Source organism: Mauremys reevesii, linkage group 9, assembly GCF_016161935.1.
Source record: "Mauremys reevesii isolate NIE-2019 linkage group 9, ASM1616193v1, whole genome shotgun sequence".
NCBI lineage: Eukaryota > Metazoa > Chordata > Testudines > Geoemydidae > Mauremys > Mauremys reevesii.
In genome coordinates this window covers 75191330-75212946 of record NC_052631.1, presented here as the reverse complement: position 1 = coordinate 75212946, position 21617 = coordinate 75191330, and the positions used below count along the sequence as shown (strand labels likewise).

At 41.3% G+C, this 21617-nt stretch overlaps 2 protein-coding genes across 12 annotated transcripts in view; one reads left to right on the top strand and one right to left on the bottom strand.

The window, feature by feature from the left end:
- Window positions 1-4976: 4976 nt before the first annotated feature.
- SATL1 (spermidine/spermine N1-acetyl transferase like 1) lies at window positions 4977-19159 on the bottom strand. Of its 11 annotated transcripts, none has more exons than XM_039487503.1 (8): window positions 19052-19094; window positions 18840-18927; window positions 15637-15704; window positions 14392-14443; window positions 9014-9094; window positions 7816-7917; window positions 6827-6867; window positions 4977-5391 (listed from the first exon to the last, which is right to left on the bottom strand). In XM_039487503.1, the coding sequence occupies exons 3-8, from the start codon at window positions 15658-15660 to the stop codon at window positions 5221-5223; spliced, it is 471 nt and encodes a 156-aa protein (XP_039343437.1). In that variant the 5' UTR covers window positions 15661-15704; window positions 18840-18927; window positions 19052-19094; the 3' UTR covers window positions 4977-5220. The 11 variants fall into 11 exon arrangements, with proteins under 11 accessions (XP_039343437.1, XP_039343441.1, XP_039343436.1 ...); XM_039487507.1 differs by having other exon boundaries at window positions 15632-15704; window positions 19019-19069; XM_039487502.1 differs by having other exon boundaries at window positions 19019-19069.
- Window positions 12985-21617, top strand: part of LOC120371602 — a 42184-nt gene continuing 33551 nt past the window's right edge. The window contains exon 1 of the mRNA XM_039487496.1: window positions 12985-13039. The gene's annotated coding sequence lies outside the window, so the exon portion shown is untranslated. The remainder of the gene's footprint in view (window positions 13040-21617) is intronic.

Genomic DNA, 21617 nt, shown 5'->3' with positions numbered 1-21617 from the left:
TAGTACATCCAGTCCCAGAACCGGAACTGGAAGAGCAACCAGTGGCAGAACCATTGCCAGCACTGACACCAGCGCTTGCAAACCCGTCGCCAACCCCATCGCCAGAGGGCGCCAGTGGGCCTGAACTGGCAGAAGCAGCAGACAACCCTACCCAAGAGGCTCAGCCAGAGTCTGAAATATCACCTAGTGCACCAGCGGAGAGTGGTCCACAGTCAATGGAAACAACCTCATCACCTACATCGCTTCCAGAGGGATCAAGCCCAAGTCCACAGTCTACGGAGGAACTGGTGTCTCCAGCCTCAAGGGAACAGTTCCAGACTGAGCAGGAAGCCGATGACAGCCTTAAAAAAGCATGGGCGGCGGCACGGAGCGACCCACCGCCTCTCAGTTCTGCTAACCGATCCCGGTTCGTTGTAGAACAAGTACTTTTATATAAGGAGATTCTTTCTGGTGGACACCAGGAAGACTGGCATCCTCAAAAACGGTTGGTAGTTCCAACTAAGTACCGGGAAAAGCTCTTAAGCTTAGCCCATGATCATCCCAGTGGCCATTCTGGGGTAAACAGAAGCAAAGACAGGTTGGGAAGGTCCTTCGACTGGGAGGGGATGGGCAAGGCCGTTGCCAATTATGTCCGGTCTTGTGAGGTATGCCAAAAGGTAGGAAAACCCCAAGACCAGGTCAAGGCCCCTCTCCAGCCACTTCCCATAATTGAGGTCCCATTTCAGCGAGTAGCTGTGGATATTATGGGTCCTTTCCCAAAGAAGACCCCCAGAGGAAAGCAGTACATACTGACTTTTGTGGACTTTGCTACCAGATGGCCGGAAGCAGTAGCTCTAGGCAACACCAGGGCTAAAACTGTGTGCCAGGCCTTAACTGACATTTTTACCAGGGTAGGTTGGCCCTCCGACATTCTTACAGATTCGGGAACAAATTTCCTGTCAGGGACCATGAAAGACCTGTGGGAAGCTCATGGGGTGCATCACTTGGTTGCCACCCCGTACCACCACCAAACTAATGGGCTGGTGGAGAGGTTTAATTGAATTTTGGGGGCCATGATCCGTAAATTCGTAAATGAACACTCCAATGATTGGGATCTAGTGTTGCAGCAGTTGCTGTTTGCCTACAGGGCTGTACCACATCCCAGTTTAGGATTCTCACCATTCGAGCTTGTGTATGGCCATGAGGTTAAGGGGCCATTACAGTTGGTGAAGCAACAATGGGAGGGGTTTACGCCTTCTCCAGGAACTAACATTCTGGACTTTGTAAGCAACCTACAAAGCACCCTCCGACACTCTTGGGCCCTTGCTAAAGAGAACCTAAAGGATGCTCAAGCAGAGCAAAAGGTCTGGTATGATAAACATACCAGAGAGCGTTCCTTCAAGGTAGGAGACTAGGTCATGGTCTTGAAGGCGCAACAGGCCCATAAGATGGAAGCGTCATGGGAAGGACCATTCACGGTCCAGGAGCGCCTGGGAGCTGTTAACTACCTCATAGCATTTCCTAATTCCTCCTTAAAGCCTAAAGTGTACCATGTTAACTCTCTAAAGCCCTTTTATCCCAGAGAATTACAGGTTTGTCAGTTTACAGCCCAGGGAGGGGATGACGCTGAGTGGCCTGAAGGTGTCTACTACGAAGGAAAAAGAAATGGGGGTGTGGAAGAGGTGACCCTCTCCACAACCCTGGAACGTCTACAGCGGCAACAGATCAAGGAGCTGTGCACTCACTTCGGCCCTTTGTTCTCAGCCAACCCAGGACGGACTGAGCAAACGTACCACACCATTGACACAGGTAATGCTCACCCGATTAGAACCCCACCCTACCGGGTGTCACCTCATGCCCAAGTTGCTATTAAACGGGAGATTGAAAACATGCTGGAGATGGGTATCATCCGCCCCTCTACCAGTGCATGGGCATCTCCAGTGCATGGGCATCTCTAGTTCCCAAACCAGATGGGGAAATACGCTTTTGTGTGGACTACCGAAAGCTAAATGCTGTAACTCGCCCCGACAACTACCCAATGCCACGCACCGATGAGCTATTGGAGAAACTGCGACGTGCCCAGTACATCTCTACATTAGATTTAACCAAGGGGTACTTGCAAGTACCACTAGATGAACCCGCCAAAGAAAAGTCAGCCTTCATCACCCATGCAGGGGTGTATGTATTTAATGTGCTTCCGTTCGGACTGCAAAATGCACCCGCCACCTTCCAAAGGCTGGTAGATGGTCTACTAGCAGGATTGGGAGAATGTGCAGTTGCCTACCTCGATGATGTGGCCATTTTTTCTGATTCCTGGCCCGAACACCTAGAACACCTGGAAATGGTATTTGAGCACATCAGGCAGGCAGGACTAACTGTTAAGGCCAAAAAGTGTCAAATAGGCCAAAACAGAGTGACTTACCTAGGGCACCAGGTGGGTCGAGGAACCATAAACCCCCTACAGGCCAAGGTGGAGGCTATCCAAAAGTGGCCTGTCCCAAGGTCAAAGAAACAGGTCCAATTCTTCTTAGGCTTGGCCGGATATTACAGGCGATTTGTACCACACTACAGCCAAATCGCTGCCCCACTAACTGATCTAACCAGAAAAATGCAGCCAAATGCTGTTAAGTGGACTGATGAGTGTCAGAAAGCCTTTACCCAGCTTAAGGCGACGCTCATGTCTGACCCTGTGTTAAGGGTCCCGGACTTTGACGAACCCTTCCTAGTGACCACAGATGCATCTGAACGTGGGGTAGGAGCAGTTCTAATGCAAAAAGGACCGGATCACAACTTCCATCCTGTCGTGTTTCTCAGCAAGAAGCTGTCTGAGAGGGAAAGCCACTGGTCCATCAGTGAAAAGGAATGTTACGCCATTGTGTATGCCCTGGAAAAGCTATGCCCATACGTTTGGGGACGGCGGTTCCAGCTACAAACCGACCATGCTGTGCTAAAGTGGCTTCATACTGCCAAGGGAAATAACAAAAAACTTCTCCGATGGAGTTTAGCTCTCCAAGATTTTGATTTTGTAATTCACCACATTTCAGGAGCTTCCAACAAAGTAGCTGATGCACTCTCTCATGAAAGTTTCCCAGAATCTCATGGTTAACAACTGTTCTTGAAATGTGAAAAATCTCGTTGGTTACATACTTAGTAGTATCTGTAATAGTGCATGTGTTTTATTAATCTGTTTATTTTACAGTTCTAGGAGGAAATCACCGCCAGTGTGGGTCTCCCACTGTCTGCGATTTGGGGGGCGTGTCATAAACAGTTAGTTAGGGGTTAAGGTCTCTTTTACCTGTAAAGGGTTAACAAGCAGTACCTGATGAACACCTGACCAGAGGACCAATCAGGGACAAGATAATTTCAAATCTCTGTGGAGGGAAGTTTTTTTTTCCTGTGTTCTTTGTTTTGAGGAGAGTCTCTCTTGGGAGCTAAGGGAGTCCAGACATCTTAATCAAGTCCTCCCAGGTTTCTGCAGTATTTTTCATCTATTCAGTCTAGTGAGTATTAGAAAGGTCATACTAGTATTATAAGTTTATTTCTACATTTGCAATTGTGTGTTTTGCTGAAGGAATCTCTTTATTTCTATTGCTGTTACTTTGCTTTTATTGAGAAAGAAAGGGGGAGGGGGAATTCTCTCCAGGTTTATAGGTTAGACTCTGTGTATTGTTCCATCCTGGTATTACAGAGATAGTGTACTTTCTTTTTGTTCTTTTTAATAAATTCTTTTCTTTTTAGGACTTGATTGATTCTTCTCTTGTTTGCATTTTCAAGGGAAGGGGAGGGGGAGGTGAGTCCCTCTTTGTGTTGAGTCAAGGATTTGACTCGGTGTGTATCTCTCCGGAGCAGGCTGGAGAGAGGGAAGGGAGGGAGGGGAACTGGCTGTTTCTCTCTCTCTGGTGAGATTCAAGGGATTTGAATCTGGGTTCCCCAGGGGAAGTTTGGGGGACAGGCAGTGTGTTACCCACTTTAAACTTAACTGATGGCAGCAGAACCGGATCTAGACTAGGATTAGTTTAGAGGAGCCCATGCAGGTCCCCATCTTGGAACCCAAAAGCTCCAAGTGGGGGAGAAGACCTATGACAGTGGCCTCTCAGCCTTCATCCTTAGCAATGAGATCTTGCTTCCCAACTTCTGCCATGACCCCAAGACCAGACTTGGTGTGGTGGCACTCCCTGGATCCCCCTAGAGCTTGTGGTATGCATTACCTCATCTAAAATATTCCCCAAATCCAGGTCTCTGTTCATGCTGTTCAGAGCGGCTCATAAAGAGGAGAAGGTGTGTAAATCTATCTTTTTCTGTAGGATTCAAACTTGCAGTACCGGCTAGATTTGCATCTGCTGAAGAGGTCTTTGATCAGCAAGACCCGATAGGGGTTCTTCCTCAGCAATTTTAAAGAGGATACCTTCAGGAGGTTTGCTCATCTTAATAGGCTCTTCATGGTCATCTTCTCCTCTTGCCACTTTAGCCTAGTCTATCTTAACTTCTCCTTAGTTACACCTTCCTCCCTGGTAGCTGGATCCATTCATCATTCATTAATGGTAGCACCAGCATCACAAGAAAAAAAAATGTCTCTCACCTTGCTCTCTGTGATGTAGCAACACCAGTATGAAAACTGACCACAAATGCCACAGTGAATGACCAGTCTCAGACACAGTGACTAGCTTAGATGATCATGTTCTCCAGCTGCATTGCTCATGAACAGGGGATGCCTACTTGCACCCCTGAGATGAGAAAGAACTAGGTGAAAAATTCTAATCCTGATTGGCTACTATCTGCCTGAAAGATGAGGACACAATCATTCATCATACTGATAATGTCACATTGTGGAAAAGGTTAGTAACATAAGACTTGTTTTTGTAGCAGGCAGGATTACTTTAAATATAAATAAGCTTGTGATACAATGCATACAGTACAGTAACACTTTTTAACATATATATCCATTTGTTAATGTGAGGGGGGGAGATAAACATGGGGGCTCTTTGAATGGTGTCCAGTTATGTAACAAACGATGAAAGAAACTTTAATAACTCTAATAGTACCTAATAGTAATAAAGGCTGCTGGACATAAAAGAAAGCAGTTACATAAACTTGATTAATCTTGTTAAATGCATAACAAACTGGAACTCCGTAGTGTTAGCAGCAAATGTTCTATTGCGCAAAACCGAAAGCAGGACAAACTGATTGCAGAGTAATAATCTAATCTCTCACAAATCTTGGAATGGTGAATGGGAACTTCCTTCATTCTCCAGATGCCATTCTGAGAAGATTCTCTTTGTCAAATCTGAAGAGATGCCAGCCCTCTTCAGTGGAAAGGTCTAAAGCTCCACGCCTCACATAGTACTCTATAGACGGCTTGTTCCAAATGACTACAAGGAAATGCATGCAGCTACAGTTGGTTTTGATTGCTATCTGTTGAAAAGTAAACATTCTGTATTACTTGCAAGGCATTATTTTGGGATGCCTTCTCCAATACTAGTTCGGATACTCATCTACAAACAGAAAGAGCAATCTATGAAAAGGGCCAGTGGTACCATTTCAAAAGGCCACTGCACATACAGCAGATGCCAGAGCAGGTTATGTTCTCTAACAAGCTAGTCCCTTTTTGCACATGGTATAGTGATGAACCCAAGAAAATAGCAACAGTTTGAGCCAAAATTCTCTGCAGAGGTGCCTTTCCCTCTTTTGTCATCATGACATTCACAGGATGAACAAGCGAGTAGCCTGCTAGATTAGATCACTCTTAGTTAAACTGAGGGGGAAAAAGGCAGTGTAACTAGTCTCTGGTCCAATTTCTGGAAACTCTGCACTACGCTAGTATATGGGCCGCCTGAGAATCCCTCTGCCAAGCCAGGGATGGCGACTCTCTAAGGGTATGTCTACATGACTGTTTGGAGCAAGCCTCCCAGACGGCATAGACAAACTTGTATTAGCAGGGCCTGTGCTAGTGTGCTAAAAATAGCTGTGTGGATGTTGCAGCACTGGTGAAGGCTCAGGCTAGTCACTGGTGCTGCAACATCCACACAGCTACTTTTAGCACACTAATGCAAGCCCCACTGGCACAAGCATGGGAGGCTTGCTCCTAATTACGGTGTAGGGACATATTCCAACATAAGCCTTGGAGCGTATCCACATCTATTACTGCAATAGGAAGGCTGCAGCTGTTCTGCTGATTTCCACAGGGGTGCTTAGTTTACCCATTAAACTCTGCCTAGTCTGCTCGTTAGACACATATCTAAGACCCCTCTCGTTCTGCAGACCAGGTCATTGGAACACAATAAATGGAGACTCCTTGAAGGGCTTCTTATACTCCAGAATAATCACACAAGCTCTGTTGCCTACTGGGATCTTTTTACACACTGAGCAGGGGGTAAGATTTTCCCCCTAATTATTTGAAAGTAAGTATGAAGGCCAGAGAAGAATTACTTAGTGTGTTTCTAAAGAGGTACAACAGGGTATATAACCGTATGAAATTGAGCATAGGGAAACTTAAGCAAAATATCAGAAGGATTCTCCTAACTGAACTGTGAGAGTCTATTAAGTTAAGAGAAAATCTCCCTGTATAAGATGTAGAAGTCCCACTGCTTTAAGAGTCCATTTACCACTAGACCGAACCAAAAAATCACTAGATACAATTTTGCTGAGAACAGACTTGCATTGGGAGGAAAAGAAATCTATATGAAAACAAGTCTACATGTTTGTGTTACATTAATTCATCATATATAGTAAGCATACTGTACAGAGAATTTATGAATCAAAATCTTACACTGTCATAGGTCAGAAAATGAGGGAAATGACCATTTAAATTATGCAGTGTTTGTAAATCTTTGTTTTAAATTATACATACCTGGCTTAATCTCTTTAAGATTTCTGAGCCAATGCCCAAGCCTATTAAACAGTGCAAACATTAAAAATATCAGTACACACACACAGTTTCATAGCAAGATATATTTTTATGAAATTGTAGTTGGACATTTAAAATATTTAATGGGAAATTCAAATTAATGTAACTTTTTCATATAGAAAATAAAATTACTTTTCTAATAAATAATGTCATTGGAAGTGAGAAAATATACATTTTGTATAATTTTATATTTAATTTATATAATATAAATATATTGAACTAAGTTATGTGTGTTTTGACTGGATCATAAGGAAATGCTGATTTACAGTGAAGTAGTACTACTTTTAAACTATTGCATAAAATATGTTTTCATTTGCAATTACTTATACTATTATGAAATTTTGGAATTTGTTTAAATTTGATTTTTTTTTATTTGTGAGTAATTGTGATATATTTTAGCACTTTCATATTTACTTGAAATAAAGGCTTAGCATGGGAAAAAAATTAAAAGTTGCTTATTTTATATTTTGTGTCAATATCACTTCTATTGCAGGTCAGGCTCTTGATCCTTTTATTAAATTAAATTTAAAGGCATTAAAAGTTACTTTTAAACATGATTAAAAATTAAAATATACCTATTTCACTGACATTAGAAAACAATATTAGCTTCACCTTTAAAGTTTCAAAATTCTTCAGCATAATTTCTTGGAAGAGTTCTCAAAATCATGCACAGAATGTATTAATAATAGTGTTCAAGTATATTATGTTTCAGAAGACAAAGTCCTCTAATGGTTGGAAACACATTCATGCTTTGTTCCCTTATAAAACGTGCAGGATATTTATTTACAGAACTGTATTGCCTAGAAGTATGGAAAGAGAAAGCTGGAAGCTAATTCATACTGAAAGAGTAAACGAGTAATTATTTGTTGTTTTTTATCAAGAGTGAGGCTTGTTAACAAGTTTGTTTGTTTATTTATTCATTTATTTATTACCTCTATATGGTTCCATGACATAGAAGTCTTCCAGGTAAAGTAACTTGCCAATCCAAGGGTCATATGTAAAGTAATACATAGCATAGCCTACAATGCAACTACCTGAAAGAAAGAACATAAAAAGTGAAATAACTGGTTATCTTATGTAAAGTATAATATCAATATGATTCTTTATAGCTATCCTTCAACCTTTTAAGGAAACTTTTGATATAAACACAGGTAGCTCTCAGTGAAAATTCCTGTGTACTGAATCATGTTAAAATGCAGTAAACATAGATTTCAGACCAAACAAGCACCACAAAGCCAATATTTGTTTTAATAATATCGAAAGGCATGCACTCCAAACTGCAGGGTTTTTTAAAAGTCTTGGGTATTTTTCACGCAGAAGACACTTGTAAAATCTTAGCTATTAGGAAGGAAACCTCAGATACTTGCTGATACTAAGGTGTAATCAAGAAGGCAGAATATATTATCAAAAGCATTTTGCAAAATTATCTGGAGGTACTGGGTGAAGGGGTTCTTCATAAGGAATTGGTTTCAGATTAAATTTATTTGCCTTACTAACAATAGTCTAATCTCTGTTATCATTTGATCACATTTACAGAATTAGTACCACTAACTGGCACTCCTGTCAATCTCTAAAAACTGACAAAGTGGAATGTGCATTGTGGATGAACATCACATCACCCGTGTGCCTCAATTATGACTGGCGGGGAACACCTTTTAGATAGAGAAGATAATTCAGTTTCTGTTCATTCATCCATTGATGGCAATGAATTTTTTTATTAAAATATCTAAAAGAAAAATCCATGAAGTTCCCTTGCTGTGGTCAGCTAATGGGTCCATATTGGAGCTTCAGACAACCTCAGCCTTCTCAGTCTTGTTATCCCTTATGTCACTCTTTGTGTAATCGCAAAAAGAACAGGAGTACTTGTGGCACCTTAGAGACTAACAAATTTATTTGAGCATAAGCTTTCGTGGGCTACAGCCCACTTCTTCGGATGCATCCGAAGAAATGGGCTGCAGCCCACGAAAGCTTATGCTCAAATAAATTTGTTAGTCTCTAAGGTGCCACAAGTACTCCTGTTCTTTTTGTGGATACAGACTAACGCGGCTGCTACTCTGAAACCTGTCTTTGTGTAATCAGGGATTGTTAGAGGTAATCAATAGATAAATATTTGAAACATGTTTAGCTTACTTCCTGTTTGTCCCTCCTTTGGCACCTCTGCTATTAGACAGTGGTAGAAAGGATGGTCTCCAAAGCCATCTTCAAGCAAATCTAAAATTAAAACCTGTGCGTTAATGGCAGGCTTACTGCATTTAAAAAAAAAAGTAAATAAGAATATTTGTAAAGTAGCTCTCCATTTGAGGGAGTACTTGGAAATAGTTATTTATGGTTGTACAATTACAGTCCATCAGCCTTTTCCAGAAGAATGCATGGAGTGTTCAAAAGGGGTAGATTGGAATAAGAGGAAAAAAAGAAATAGGTATGGTATGGTGAGAACAAAAGCTGTTTAGGAGCATGAGTCAAGATATTAATGCACTAGATTGTATTTGCAATAATCTTTAATAAAAAAAAGCATAAAGCTAAAGAAAAAATTAAAGGTTGTGAAATGGAAAATGTTCAAGCATCAATATTTGGGGGGGAAAGTACTAACGTGACTGCTCTTGAACTATCAAAACATACATATGAGAAACTATCATTTACAGCTGAACTGGCCCTTTCACGAGGCCTGATCCAAAACCTATTGAAGGCAATAGGATTCTTTCTGTTCATTTCAGTGTGCTTTGGATCAGGCCCATGATGAGCAGTTCCAACTCTGCTGCAACAGTGCTTCAAGGAAACATTCAAGGGTCATGGTTTTGTGTAGTTTGTTTAGAGCAGTAAAGTGTTAAATATAAAAACTAAATTTTTGCACTTCACTTTTGATCTGGAACTGGAGTTTTAAAAGTTTGATTATTTCACCTACTGTTTCAGTTAGTAACTAAATTGGAAGAAATTTTCCTAAACCAGTGATGATAATGTTGAGGGGACTGATCCTGCAACCCTTGCTCATATGAGTACTCCTGCTGATTTCAGTAGAATTCCTCACATGAGTAAAGACTACAAGATCAGGACCCTAGTTTGCTGTCCTGATCTAAGTAGGCTGAGGCAGATGATGAAATGCCATTTGTCACACAACATAAAACTTAAATTTCTGTGTTTTAAAAGTTAGCGTTCCATTTTTATTTACAGTTCTCTCAGGATACAAATTCAGTATGGAACCTGGCAGGAAACAAAGCCAATTGCAAAAAGAAAAGTATGTGAAAGGGATAAAATACTTTACACTTATGCAGCCCTTTTAAGAATCTTGCAGCTGAAGATCTCGCAGCTTTTAAATGAGGTAAGTGTTTTTCTCCATTAACAGATGAGGAGACAAACTGTGTGACTCTAAAGCTCTGGACATAAGGAGGAAGGGTAGTGTAGATACCAGTCTAATAGGTGATAGTAGCGGTAGAATGTCTGTGCCTAATTGGGTAAAGAATGTAAGAGAAGCCAAACAGCAAAAATTAAGATGTTTGTACACTAATGCAAGGAGCCTAGGTAACAAAATGGAGGAACTAGAGCTATTGGTGCAGGAAGTGAAACCAGATATTATAGGGATTACAGAAACATGGTGGAATAGTAGTCAAGACTGGAGTAAAGGTATTGAAGGCTATGTGCTGTTCAGGAAAGATAGAAATAAAGGCAAAGGTGTTGGAGTAGCATTGTATATCAGTGATGAGGTAGACTGTAAAGAAATAAGTGACGGAATGGATAAGACCGAGTCTGTCTGGGCAAAAATCACATTGGGGAAGAAAGCTACTAGTCTCTCCCCTGTGATAGTGTTTGGGGTGTACTATAGACCACCGGGATCCGATTTGGATATGGATAGAGACCTCTTTAATGTTTCTAATGAAGTAAATACTAATGGGAATTGTGTGATCATGGGAGACTTTAACTTCCCAGATATAGACTGGAGGACAAGTGCTAGTAGTAATAATAGGGCTCAGATTTTCCTGGCTGCGATAGCTGATGGATTCCTTCACCAAGTAGTTCCTGAACCAACAAGAGGGGATGCCATTTTAGATTTGGTTTTGGTGAGTAGTGAGGACCTCATAGAAGAAATGGTTGTAAGGGACAACCTTGGTTCGAGCGATCATGAGTTAATTCAGTTCAAACTAAATGGAAGGATAAACAAAAATATAATTGGGGGTTTTTATTCCAAAAGGGCTAACTTAAAAAAATTAAGGAAGTGGATTGGATTGAAGAACTTGTGGATCTAAAGGCAGAAGAGGCCTGGATTTACTTCAAGTCAAATTTGCAAAAACTATCAGAAGCCTGCATCCCAAGAAAGGGGGAAAAACTCATAGGCAGGAGTTGTAGACCAAGCTGGATGAGCAAGCATCTCAGAGAGGCGATTAAGAAAAAGCAGAAAGCCTACAAGGAGTGGAAGATGTGAGTGATCAGTAAGGAAAGCTACATTATTGAGGTCAGAACATGTAGGGATAAAGTGAAAAAGGCCAAAAGCCATGTAGAGCTGGACCTTGCAAAGGGAATTAAAACCAATAGTAAAAGGTTCTATAGCCATATAAATAAGAAGAAAACAAAGAAAGAAAACGTGGGACCGCTAAACACTGAGGATGGAATGGAGGTTAAGGATAATTTAGGCATGGCCCAATATCTAAACAAATACTTCGCCTCAGTCTTTAATGAGGAGCTTAGGGATAATGGTAGGATGACATGGGAATGAGGATATGGAGGTTTATATTGCCACATTTGAGGTAGAAGCTAAACTCGAACAGTTTAATGGGACTAAATCGGGGGGCCAAGATAATCTTCATCCAAGACTATTAAAGGAACTGGCACATGAAATTGCAAGCCCATTAACAAGAATTTTTAATGAATCTGTAAACTCTGTACTGTATGATTGGAGAATTGCTAACATAGTTCCTGTTTTTAAGAAAGGGGAAAATAATGTGATCCGAGTAACTACAGGCCTGTTAGTTTCACATCTGTAGTATGCAAGGTCTTGGAAAAAAAATTGAAGGAGAAAGTAGTTAAGAACATTGAGGTCAGTAGTAATTGGGACAAAATACAACATGGTTTTACAAAAGGCAGATCATGCCAAACCAAACTGATCTCCTTCTTTGAGAAGATAACAGATTTTTTTAGACAAAGGAAATGCAGTGGATCTAATTTACATCACGGGGAATTATTAGCTAAATTGGAAAAGATGGGGTTCAATATGAAAATTGAAAGATGGATAAGGAACTGGTTAAAGGGGAGACTACAACAGGTCATCCTGAAAGGTGAACTGTCAGGCTGGAAGGAGGTTACTAGTGGAGTTCCTCAGGGATCAGTTTGGGGACCAATCTTATTTAATCTTTTTATTACTGATCTTGGCACAAAAAGTGGGAATGTGCTAATAAAGTTTGCAGGTGACATGAAGCTGGGAGGTATTGCCAATACAGATAGGGACCGGGATATCCTACAGGAAGATCTTGTAAACTGGAGTAATAGTAATAGGGTGAAATTTAATAATGAAAAGTGCAAGGTCATGCATTTAGGGATTAATAACAAGAATTTTTCTTATAAACTGGAGACACATCACTTGGAAGTAACAGAGGAGGAGAAGGACCTCGGAGTATTGGTTGATCGCAGGATGACTGTGAGCCGCTAAGGTGATATGGCTGTGAAAAAAAGCTAATGCAGTCTTGGGATGCATCAGGCAAGGTATTTCCAGTAGAGATAAGGAGGTGTTTGTTGCATTATACAAGCCACTGGTAAGACCTCATCTGGAATATTGTGTGCAGTTCTGGTCTCCCATGTTTAAGAAGGATGAATTCAAACTGGAACAGGTACAGAGAAGGGCTACTAGGATGATCTGAGGAATGGAAAACCTGTCTTATGAAAGGAGACTCAAAGAGCTTGGCTTGTTTAGCCTAACCAAAAGAAGGCTGAGGGGAGATATGATTGCTTTCTATAAATATATCAGAGGGATAAATACCAGGGAGGGAGAGGAATTATTTAAGCTCAGTACCAATGTGAACACAAGAACAAATGGATATAAACTGGCCATCAGGAAGTTTAGACTTGAAATTAAACGAAGGTTTCTAACCATCAGAGGAGTGAAGTTCTGGAATAGCCTTTCAAGAGGAGCAGTGGAGGCAAAAGACATATCTGACTTCAAGACTAAGCTTGGTAAGTTTATGGAGGGGATGGTATGATGGGATAGCCTAATTTGGGAAATTAATTGATCTTTGACTATTAGCGGTAAATATGCCCAATGGCCTGTGATGGGACACTAGATAGGGTGGGATCTGAGTTACTACAGAGAATTCTTTCCTGGGTGTCTGGCTGGTGAGTCTTGCCCACATGCTCAGGGTTTAGCTGATCGCCATATTTGGGGTCAGGAAGGAATTTTCCTCCAGGGCAGATTGGCAGAGGCCCTGGGGGGTTTTCACCTTCCTCTGCAGCATGCGGCACGGGTCACTTGCTGGAGGATTCTCTGCACCTTGAAGTCTTTAAACCACAAGTTGAGGACTTCAATAGCTCAGACATAGGTCAGGGGTTTGTTACAGGAGTGGGTGGGTGAGATTCTGTGGCCTGCGTTGTGCAGGAGGTCAGACTAGAAGATCATAATGATCCCTTCTGACCTTAAAGTCTATGAGTCTATGTCTACACTAGAGAGCTTACAGTAGCACAGCTGTACCAATGCAGCTGCACTGCTGTAAGATTTTTCGTGTAGCTGCTCTATGCCGACAGGAGAGAGCTCTCCAGTTGACCTAATTAAACCACCCCCAATGAGTGGTGGTAGCTATGTCAGCGGGAGAAGTTCTCCTGGTGACGTAGCACTGTGCACACTCGGGGCCTATGTCAGTGTAACTTATGTCGCTCAAATGGGGTGGAATATTCACACCCCTGTGTGACAAATTTTGCAAACATAAGCGCTAGTGTAGACATAGCCTAAGTGTAACTGCAAGTAGCAGTAAGCCAATGGCAGAGTTGGGAATAGAACTCAGTTCTTTCTATCTGTCCTAACTATTATAACGCATTGCCTCCAACAGCAATATTCATCATAATCTTTCAAAAATATACAGTACATAGTTCTTTTATATACAGTTGAGCCTCAGAGTTACGAACACCTCAAGAATGGAGGTTATTCATAACTCTGAACAAAATGTTATGGTTGTTCTTTCAAAAGTTCACTACTGAACATTGACTTACTACAGCTTTGAAACTACTATGCAGAAGAAAAAAATGCATCTGAATCTTAATTTAAATGAAACAAGCACAGAAAGTTTCCTTACCTTGACCAATCTTTTTTTAAACTTTCTCTTTATTTTTTAGTAGTTTACATTTAACACTGTACTGTTGGTGGGGGGGGGGGGGAGTTGTTTGTTTTCCTCTGCTGATGATGATTCTGCACTTCTAGTTCCAAATGAGGTATGTGATTGACCGGTCAGTTTGTAACTCTAGTGTTCGTAACTCTGATGTTCTACTGTATAATGTATAGGTTTCCATAGGTGTTTTTATTTAGAATATAATCTTACCTTTTTCTGTTAATTTTACTGCATTTGGCATATTTTCATATGCAGCTAGTTCCTGTTGGATGAACAAATTGGAGTTTGAGGTTTCATCAATAGTTGCAGTCTTTACAGAATACTATGCAAAATATTAAGGTTTATGCTAAACTTTGATTTTGATGCAAAATGCTACTTTAGGCCCCAATCCTGCAGTGAACTCTGCAAGTGAGGTAGGCAGAAACTGTTGCTCTATATCTGCTACGTTCTAGTTCACTATGGAAACTGGGGGAAAAACTGCAGCATATGTGTTATTCTATAAACTGAGCACAATCTGACCATAATAATACTTTTATACTTGCATAGCACTTTTTATCATTAAAGGCTGTCAGCTTGAACTCTAGTCAACTTTTAAAAAGAGAAGTAGTTTCATAGACTACCCTATCCCAAATCCCCCTTCCAATTTTTGTGATTTTACAATTCCATTTTTATTTTTTTGTTAAACAAAATCTCCCTTGTTTGAAAGACACAAAAAAACAGGAGAACTACATATAAGAAATAGTGATACTGACTCTACACTACCTAGTACTATACACTGCTACTCAGTTTTATAGTCACTTTAGGTGTCACTTGTATGGCATGTAGGTGTTTAAAATTTCAGGTGTGACTTTTTTTAATTAATGAGGCTTCACAACACTTGTGAGACAGGTAAATGGAAGCAGACGGTAGTTGTTACACCCAAGACTTCCACAGAATTGAAGTAAGTTGGGTAGTAAAGCTAGAAACAGAATATGGGAGCTCCAAGTTCCACTAATCTGCTCCAACCGTTAGTGATACTTTTTGTTTGTTATTAGAAAGAACATTCCTAAGTATTTTGTGAAGGATGTAGCATGCTGTCTTGTCACATCAACAGAACTCTATAAATGATGATGGAAAAACTGCTGCTGTTAAGGCTGGCTGAGTATTTTCCAGAAAGCTGCTGCCATATTAGTGAAAAGTAACTCCAAAAGATGGCAGTATTTAGCTACCCCTGCAAAAGACCTGAATTTCAGAACCGATTAGAAAACTCTCCTCTTGGACCATTAAGGAATGAACACTTTGTAAAGTTGGTGAAGATTTTATCTATGGGAAGGATTGCTGTATCATTTGCACTGACTTCATAAGTCAGAATACTGTTCCAACAGGTGTAGGAGCATATTATCTTAGCCTACAAGTATCTGGACTTATTTCTTGCATAGAGGAATGTTATATCATTCCTTTGCATGTTAACCTTACTAGCCCTTTGTTTTGTGGGTCCATGATGTAATATCCTCCCTGGCTTGCAGGTGAGATGCAGTCAAAAACTAGAAAGGGAAAATGGAATAAATACAAGAAGTTAAAATGGCAACTGGAGGACCCCAGTTTGGGAACAACATCAGGTTTTGGGTTTTTTTTCCTAGATGTAAGTCTTAGACACATCACCTCTAGAGAAGAGGATATCTTTAAAGGCCTGATAGGGAGAGATAAATATGAATAGTAATGGCCAGATTGTGCCTGTAAGCCACTGGCCACATTGTGGGGATTGTACTTGGGTTATTGTGCAGTGTTTGTCACTGTGAGAATTCTACCTAACTCCTGCTGTGGCTCAGAGGTGGCGCACAGTGAAGTTGAAGTTACTCCAGTCTTTGAAATGGGATAGTATAAGCTTTTGCACCCACAATGGGTCAACTCAACTGGCAGGAAGGGACAAGGACATGGTTGTGTCCACACCTCAGCGCTCTTCCCACAGTGGCCAATTCTATCCACAATAACTGTGACTAGCCCTTCCAGAGGGGCACAAAGAGGGTGGAGATATTGCAGGCTCTCACTTCTTAATGCACCAGTCAGGACCTGCCACAATCTTTAAAGTGAAACTCACCACTCCGTGCCCAAAGCCAGAGTATTAGTACTACTAATTATTTATCAGCCACAATGTGTTAGGGAACTTTACAGATGAGAAAGAAGACAAGGTCTTTCCAAATAGTTTGCAATCTAGTGAGAAAATATGCAACTGAAGGATGGAAAATGGTATGAAACAAGAAGAAAAATGGTTGTGTTTGAAGCTAGCCATGACTCATGTTAGTGCCCCTTTTGCCATTCCTCTTTTCCTGTTTTTTAATGTTTCTGTCAGAAGAACACCATCGCTTTCCCTTTCGACATGTTGAAAGGACTTTTAAAGAGGTCTGTGAAGCGGGTGCAGGCATTTCTGACCAGATATGGGAGGTAATTGCAGGTGTCATGGAGTAAGGCACAGAGAAGGAAATGAAGGGCAGTTTGTTGTGCAGCATAGGTAGAATAACCATGTTCAGGAGTGATCAAAAAGAAAGGGGAACAGAGAGTAGGCGGGGAACATATTTTTTGTGGGCATTGGGTATTTTATTTGAGAAATATTTTTATGACATTGGTAAACCTGAATAGATTTTTATATATATCGATATCTATAAATATATATATATATAAAGCACAGATCTTAGGAAGGGCAATTTAAAAAAAAATCAAACTCAATTAAATTGAGTACATTGTGCAGTCTTGAAGAGAAGATCAGTGCAGAAGGTGAGTGCACAAGCTTTTTAGGAGGCGCTAGGTGTGAGATCAAGGACATGGAATCTATCATCACCTCCAGCATATAGGCAAGACTCAGAGTTGCAGTGCAATCTGTTGGCACTTGGTAATTGGTCCTATCTACTGGTCCACATAAGTGTGGATCCACGAGGCACGCCCAAAGCCCAGGCTGCTTCTCTATTCTGGTATGTTTAGAGTTGTCATGGAGCCCATCTGCATGGTATACAGGGGATAGAGAGGGACTCCTCTGAGTCACTTTGCCTTCACACACAGGGTTACCATGGGACATTGACAGCACAGAGGGGCTGGTATATGCCATCCTTGAGGAAGTGAATTCCATCCTAAGGGCTTTATCCAGTCTGCATTTTAAAATGCCAAGTGATGAGGTTTCTATTACTTTCCTTGGGAGACTAACAACTAATGAATCTCACATATGTAACCTTTGATTTATGTGTTCCCAATTAGTAAGTTTAAAAATAAGGAATAAAATCAAACTGAATTCTTTAAGGTTCAAGCCTCCAGGGTGATTACAGAAAATGTAATTTAGCGGTGGACTGTGAATGACACAATGAGTGATAAAATTAAAAACTTTAATATAAAATAGTTAAGGAAACAAGCATTAAATTATGAGTATAAATGCGTTGCAGGGTTATATTCTAAAATTAAATTATATATTTATGGTGATTAGTCTCTACACAAGGCATAATCCTTTCTGTAACCTTGATGGAAGATTGGCACCTCTAATATAAAATTAGTGTGCTGTCAACATAATAATGGGGCTTAATTAATTAATTAACATTAAATTCACCTTTTACCCTATCTGTATTTCCGCTACTATAATTAAATATTTTCTGCTTTCTCATTTGCTAGGTAACATGAAGCATCTTTTTAATTAATATATGTGTAAATGCCATACCCATAACTAACTATATAGATTGCGTTGTTCAAAACATTAACATTTTATCTAAAATACTTGTAAAAACCAGTTGGAACCAAAATACATTTTACAACATGACCTAGGTTTATGCCATAACTTATCTCCAGCTTGCTTTTCTAAATTGTCTCACTTTACGTCACTCGTATTTTACCAGGTCTTGCCCAACTATCATCAAGTGTATTTTTAGGCAATAGATTTTTGGGCCAACTTACATTTCAACAAATTTCTATATAAACTTAAGCAAACATCATCTATAGTCTACATGTCAGGGAAAACTGAATTTCTTCCCATTCTTTATTAATAATTGATTAGAATATTTGTACAGCGCCAACAGTGTGCTAGGTGTTTAGAGACAAGGCCCCTATCTCAAGATACAGCATACTAATCACTGTAAGGGGACGGATGTAATGAAAAGCAGTGTGAGTGAGTGGTGAAGTTTAGCACAGGGCTGTATGTCTTGGTAGCTCCATAATTATAGTTTGATTTTTTTTTCCCATCTTGTTACCAGGTCACTTATCTTGTAGGGAGGTTTATGGTCTTTTGGAAGAAATGAAAGGAGCTAAAGGCAAAGAGAATTAAAGCATGGCAGACCGGGACCAGGAGGGAGCAGCATGGAGGAAGGATGGGAAATAGGACTGAGAGAAAGACACGAAGGGGGCAGGTGGTCATGTGCTTTGGATGGAGTTAAAAGGGAAAATGGATTGGGGGAACAAAAAGACAGGGTATCAGAGAGGTTAGGAAAGAGTTACGTCTATACCTCATACTTCTACTTCTGTCTGTCTGAGACATCTATCCAATTTGTCTTATGTACCATTATCCACCAGCACATTAACAGAAGTAGCTAATAAAGACGCTCTGGAGTTTATGCCTAGCACAGGAAATAGTAGTAAGCTTTAAAAAGGAAACTTGGAAAGACACTGACTGAGGGAAAGATGCCTGCACACTTCACTGTCCCTCTTACTTTGATGAGGCGCAGGATTTCAGGACAGTCCTGGGGCTCTGCCGGGCGGATTCGGAAACAGCTCATGGCGCCAGCACCAAGGCCAGACCTGTGGAAAGCAGGAGGCAGAGGACTGATTACTTCCCAGGAGGGAGATGGAGCACTGCTGGGCTGCCGTTTGGGAGATATTCTTCATTCACCATTTCAAAAAGCACTTTCTTTCCTTCACTAACTTGGTAATTTGGCCTCCACTCCTTGCCTCTGCCTTAGTTACATCCTACCCCTACTTATCCTTGTGACCTACTACTTTCTTTTAAACCAGCAGCTCCTGAGCAGATGGGTAGTCACAATGGAAATCAGCATCACAATACTCACATTTCCCCTGCCTCAAGTTCATGGCATAGCAGGCTGTTGGGATCACTGAAATCAATCATTGAGACTGGAAAAAGAAAGACAGAGTGGAACTAAACTCAGTTGATTTATGGGGAGCAATTGCTTTCCATTGTACCAGCTCTATGTTCTCTGCCCAGAAGGGGATATTGGAGGGCTGTCCCCAGTGTTCTCTCCTATAAATTTCTTTGGGTAGGGGATGGACTCTGTCACAAAGATAAGTGAATTGGGAGACATGTCAGTATGTTGGAAGCATTAGGCATGATGGGGAGAGCAGTGGAAGTCTTGGGTGTGCAAGATGATTCAGGGCTCGGAGAGGAGGATATGTATGGAAGGGGAGAGTATGGCTGGTCAGGAGGTGGGAGGAAATGGACAATAAGGGCAGTCCAACATCTGTCTTTCCTCACTGCAGACTAATCAGGCTTTTCTCAGTCCTAAAGTTCTCTGCTTGTTTTCCTCTTTTCTATTTCATACCAAGTATACATCTTCCCATGTGTCTCTGTGCACTTTTAGCTTCTGCTTCCTCTATTTGCTGCAGTGTGCACATTTCTGCAACTTTTTTTTAATTAAGGGAATTTGCCCTTCAAGAGATTTTTCAGCCTACCAAAGGGTCTCTACCGAGTCTTGATAATTCTCTGCACCCCACTTTCCTGGTTAGAGCAGCTTGTATCATCTGGCCAAAGTAAATGTATTTCTGAATAGTTGCTGATTTTTTTTCCCCATCAACTATATATTTTTCCTTCTTCTAGAGCAGAGATGGCCAACCTGAGCCTGAGAAGGAGCCAGAATTTACCAATGTACGTTGCCAAAGAGCCACAGTAATATGTCAGCAGCCTCCTCATCAGCTTCCCCCCTCCTACCCACAGTGCCTCCTGCCTGCCAGCAGCCCCACCTATCAGCGCCTCCTTCTCCCTCCTGCCACAATCAGCTGTTTCACAGCGTGCAGGAGGCTCTTGGGGGAAAGGGGGAGGAGCAAGGAGCACAGCAGGCTCTGGGGAAGGGGCAGGAGCCTTTGGGGAAGGGGTGGAGTCAGGTCGGGATCTGGGGCAGAGCCAGGAGTTGAGCAGTGAGCTCTACTGGCACATTGGAAAGTTAGCGCCTGTAGCTCCAGCTGCATGTTAACTTCTGAAGAGCTGCATGCGGCTCCGGAGCCACAGGTTGGCCACCCCTGTTCTAGAGAGACTTAATTCCACAAATTTAGAAACAAACTCAGTCTAAAGAACACCCAATCAATTCTCATTTGTGTTGTGATTCCATCAGACCTCACATGTTAAACCACATTGAGCTGGCTCAGTTCTTGGATAAGGGGCCTAACAGGAATGCCAGGAAACTGCAGGAAGTAGTGTTGGTATAGTCCGCACTATAGCTGACACATTTTCTCTTATTTGCTATTGAACCACTGTGCTGGGATGGAGGTTAGCAGGCATTGTGCAGCAAGAGGTTCTGTCTTGCAGATAGAATTTATGAAATCAAGTTCCTGACCACTTGTGACCATTAAAGATTTCATGGCATTTTTTTTTGACATGTAGGAATGTTAATACCAGAGTTTAGACCAAATTTCACTTACGGATGTTACATTGGGTCTGATCAGACTTCTTTGGTTATGTCTACTGTGCAGTAAAATACCTGCAGTTGACCTGTGTCAGCTGACTTGGGCTCACATGTCTCAGACTGCGGTGCTATCAAATTTCAGTGGGGACGTTTGGGCTCAGGCTGGAGCCCAGGCTTTGGGCTGGACTGAGAGGTCGAGACCCCAGGTTCCAGCCTGAGCCCAAACGTCCCCACTGCAATTTAATAGCCACAGAGTCTGTGTCCTGTGAGCCCAAGTCAGCTGACACAGGCCAACCACAGGTGTTTAATTGCAGTATAGACACACCCTACAAGGACCCTTGCATCGATACCTTTATCTTTCTTGGTACAATTCCCCTTGGCCCAAACCTTGCATTAACTTTTCCAAAAGAGCAACCCCAGGAAAACCATGATAGTGTCCTTGCAGTTTTCCTGCAGGTATATCTGGGTCCATTCTGCCTCCCTGCATTCCCTCTGCACTTCAGGCTCAGTAGTGGTCTACTACCACTCACTTTTATATAGTGTCTTTGTGTGCTGCTAAAATCATGGCTGCATTTCAGTGCTGGATAAATGATCCCTCTCTATAGTTTGCATGTCAGTTTAAGTGCTATGTGAACCTGTGGGATGAAAAGCATATTATAAGTGTAAGATCTTTGTTTACTCCACCTGAAGTCGATAGGGCTACAGGGATGTGACAGTGACCTGAATAAAGCTTAAAGTTCAGTCTGAAATAAATCTAAGTTTATTTCCTCATATACAGAAAGAACAAAGTTCAGGGGAAATTTCTGTAGTGTAAGAATTATCAGTCTTCCTGGAAACTTTAGGGTAAAGAACATGGAA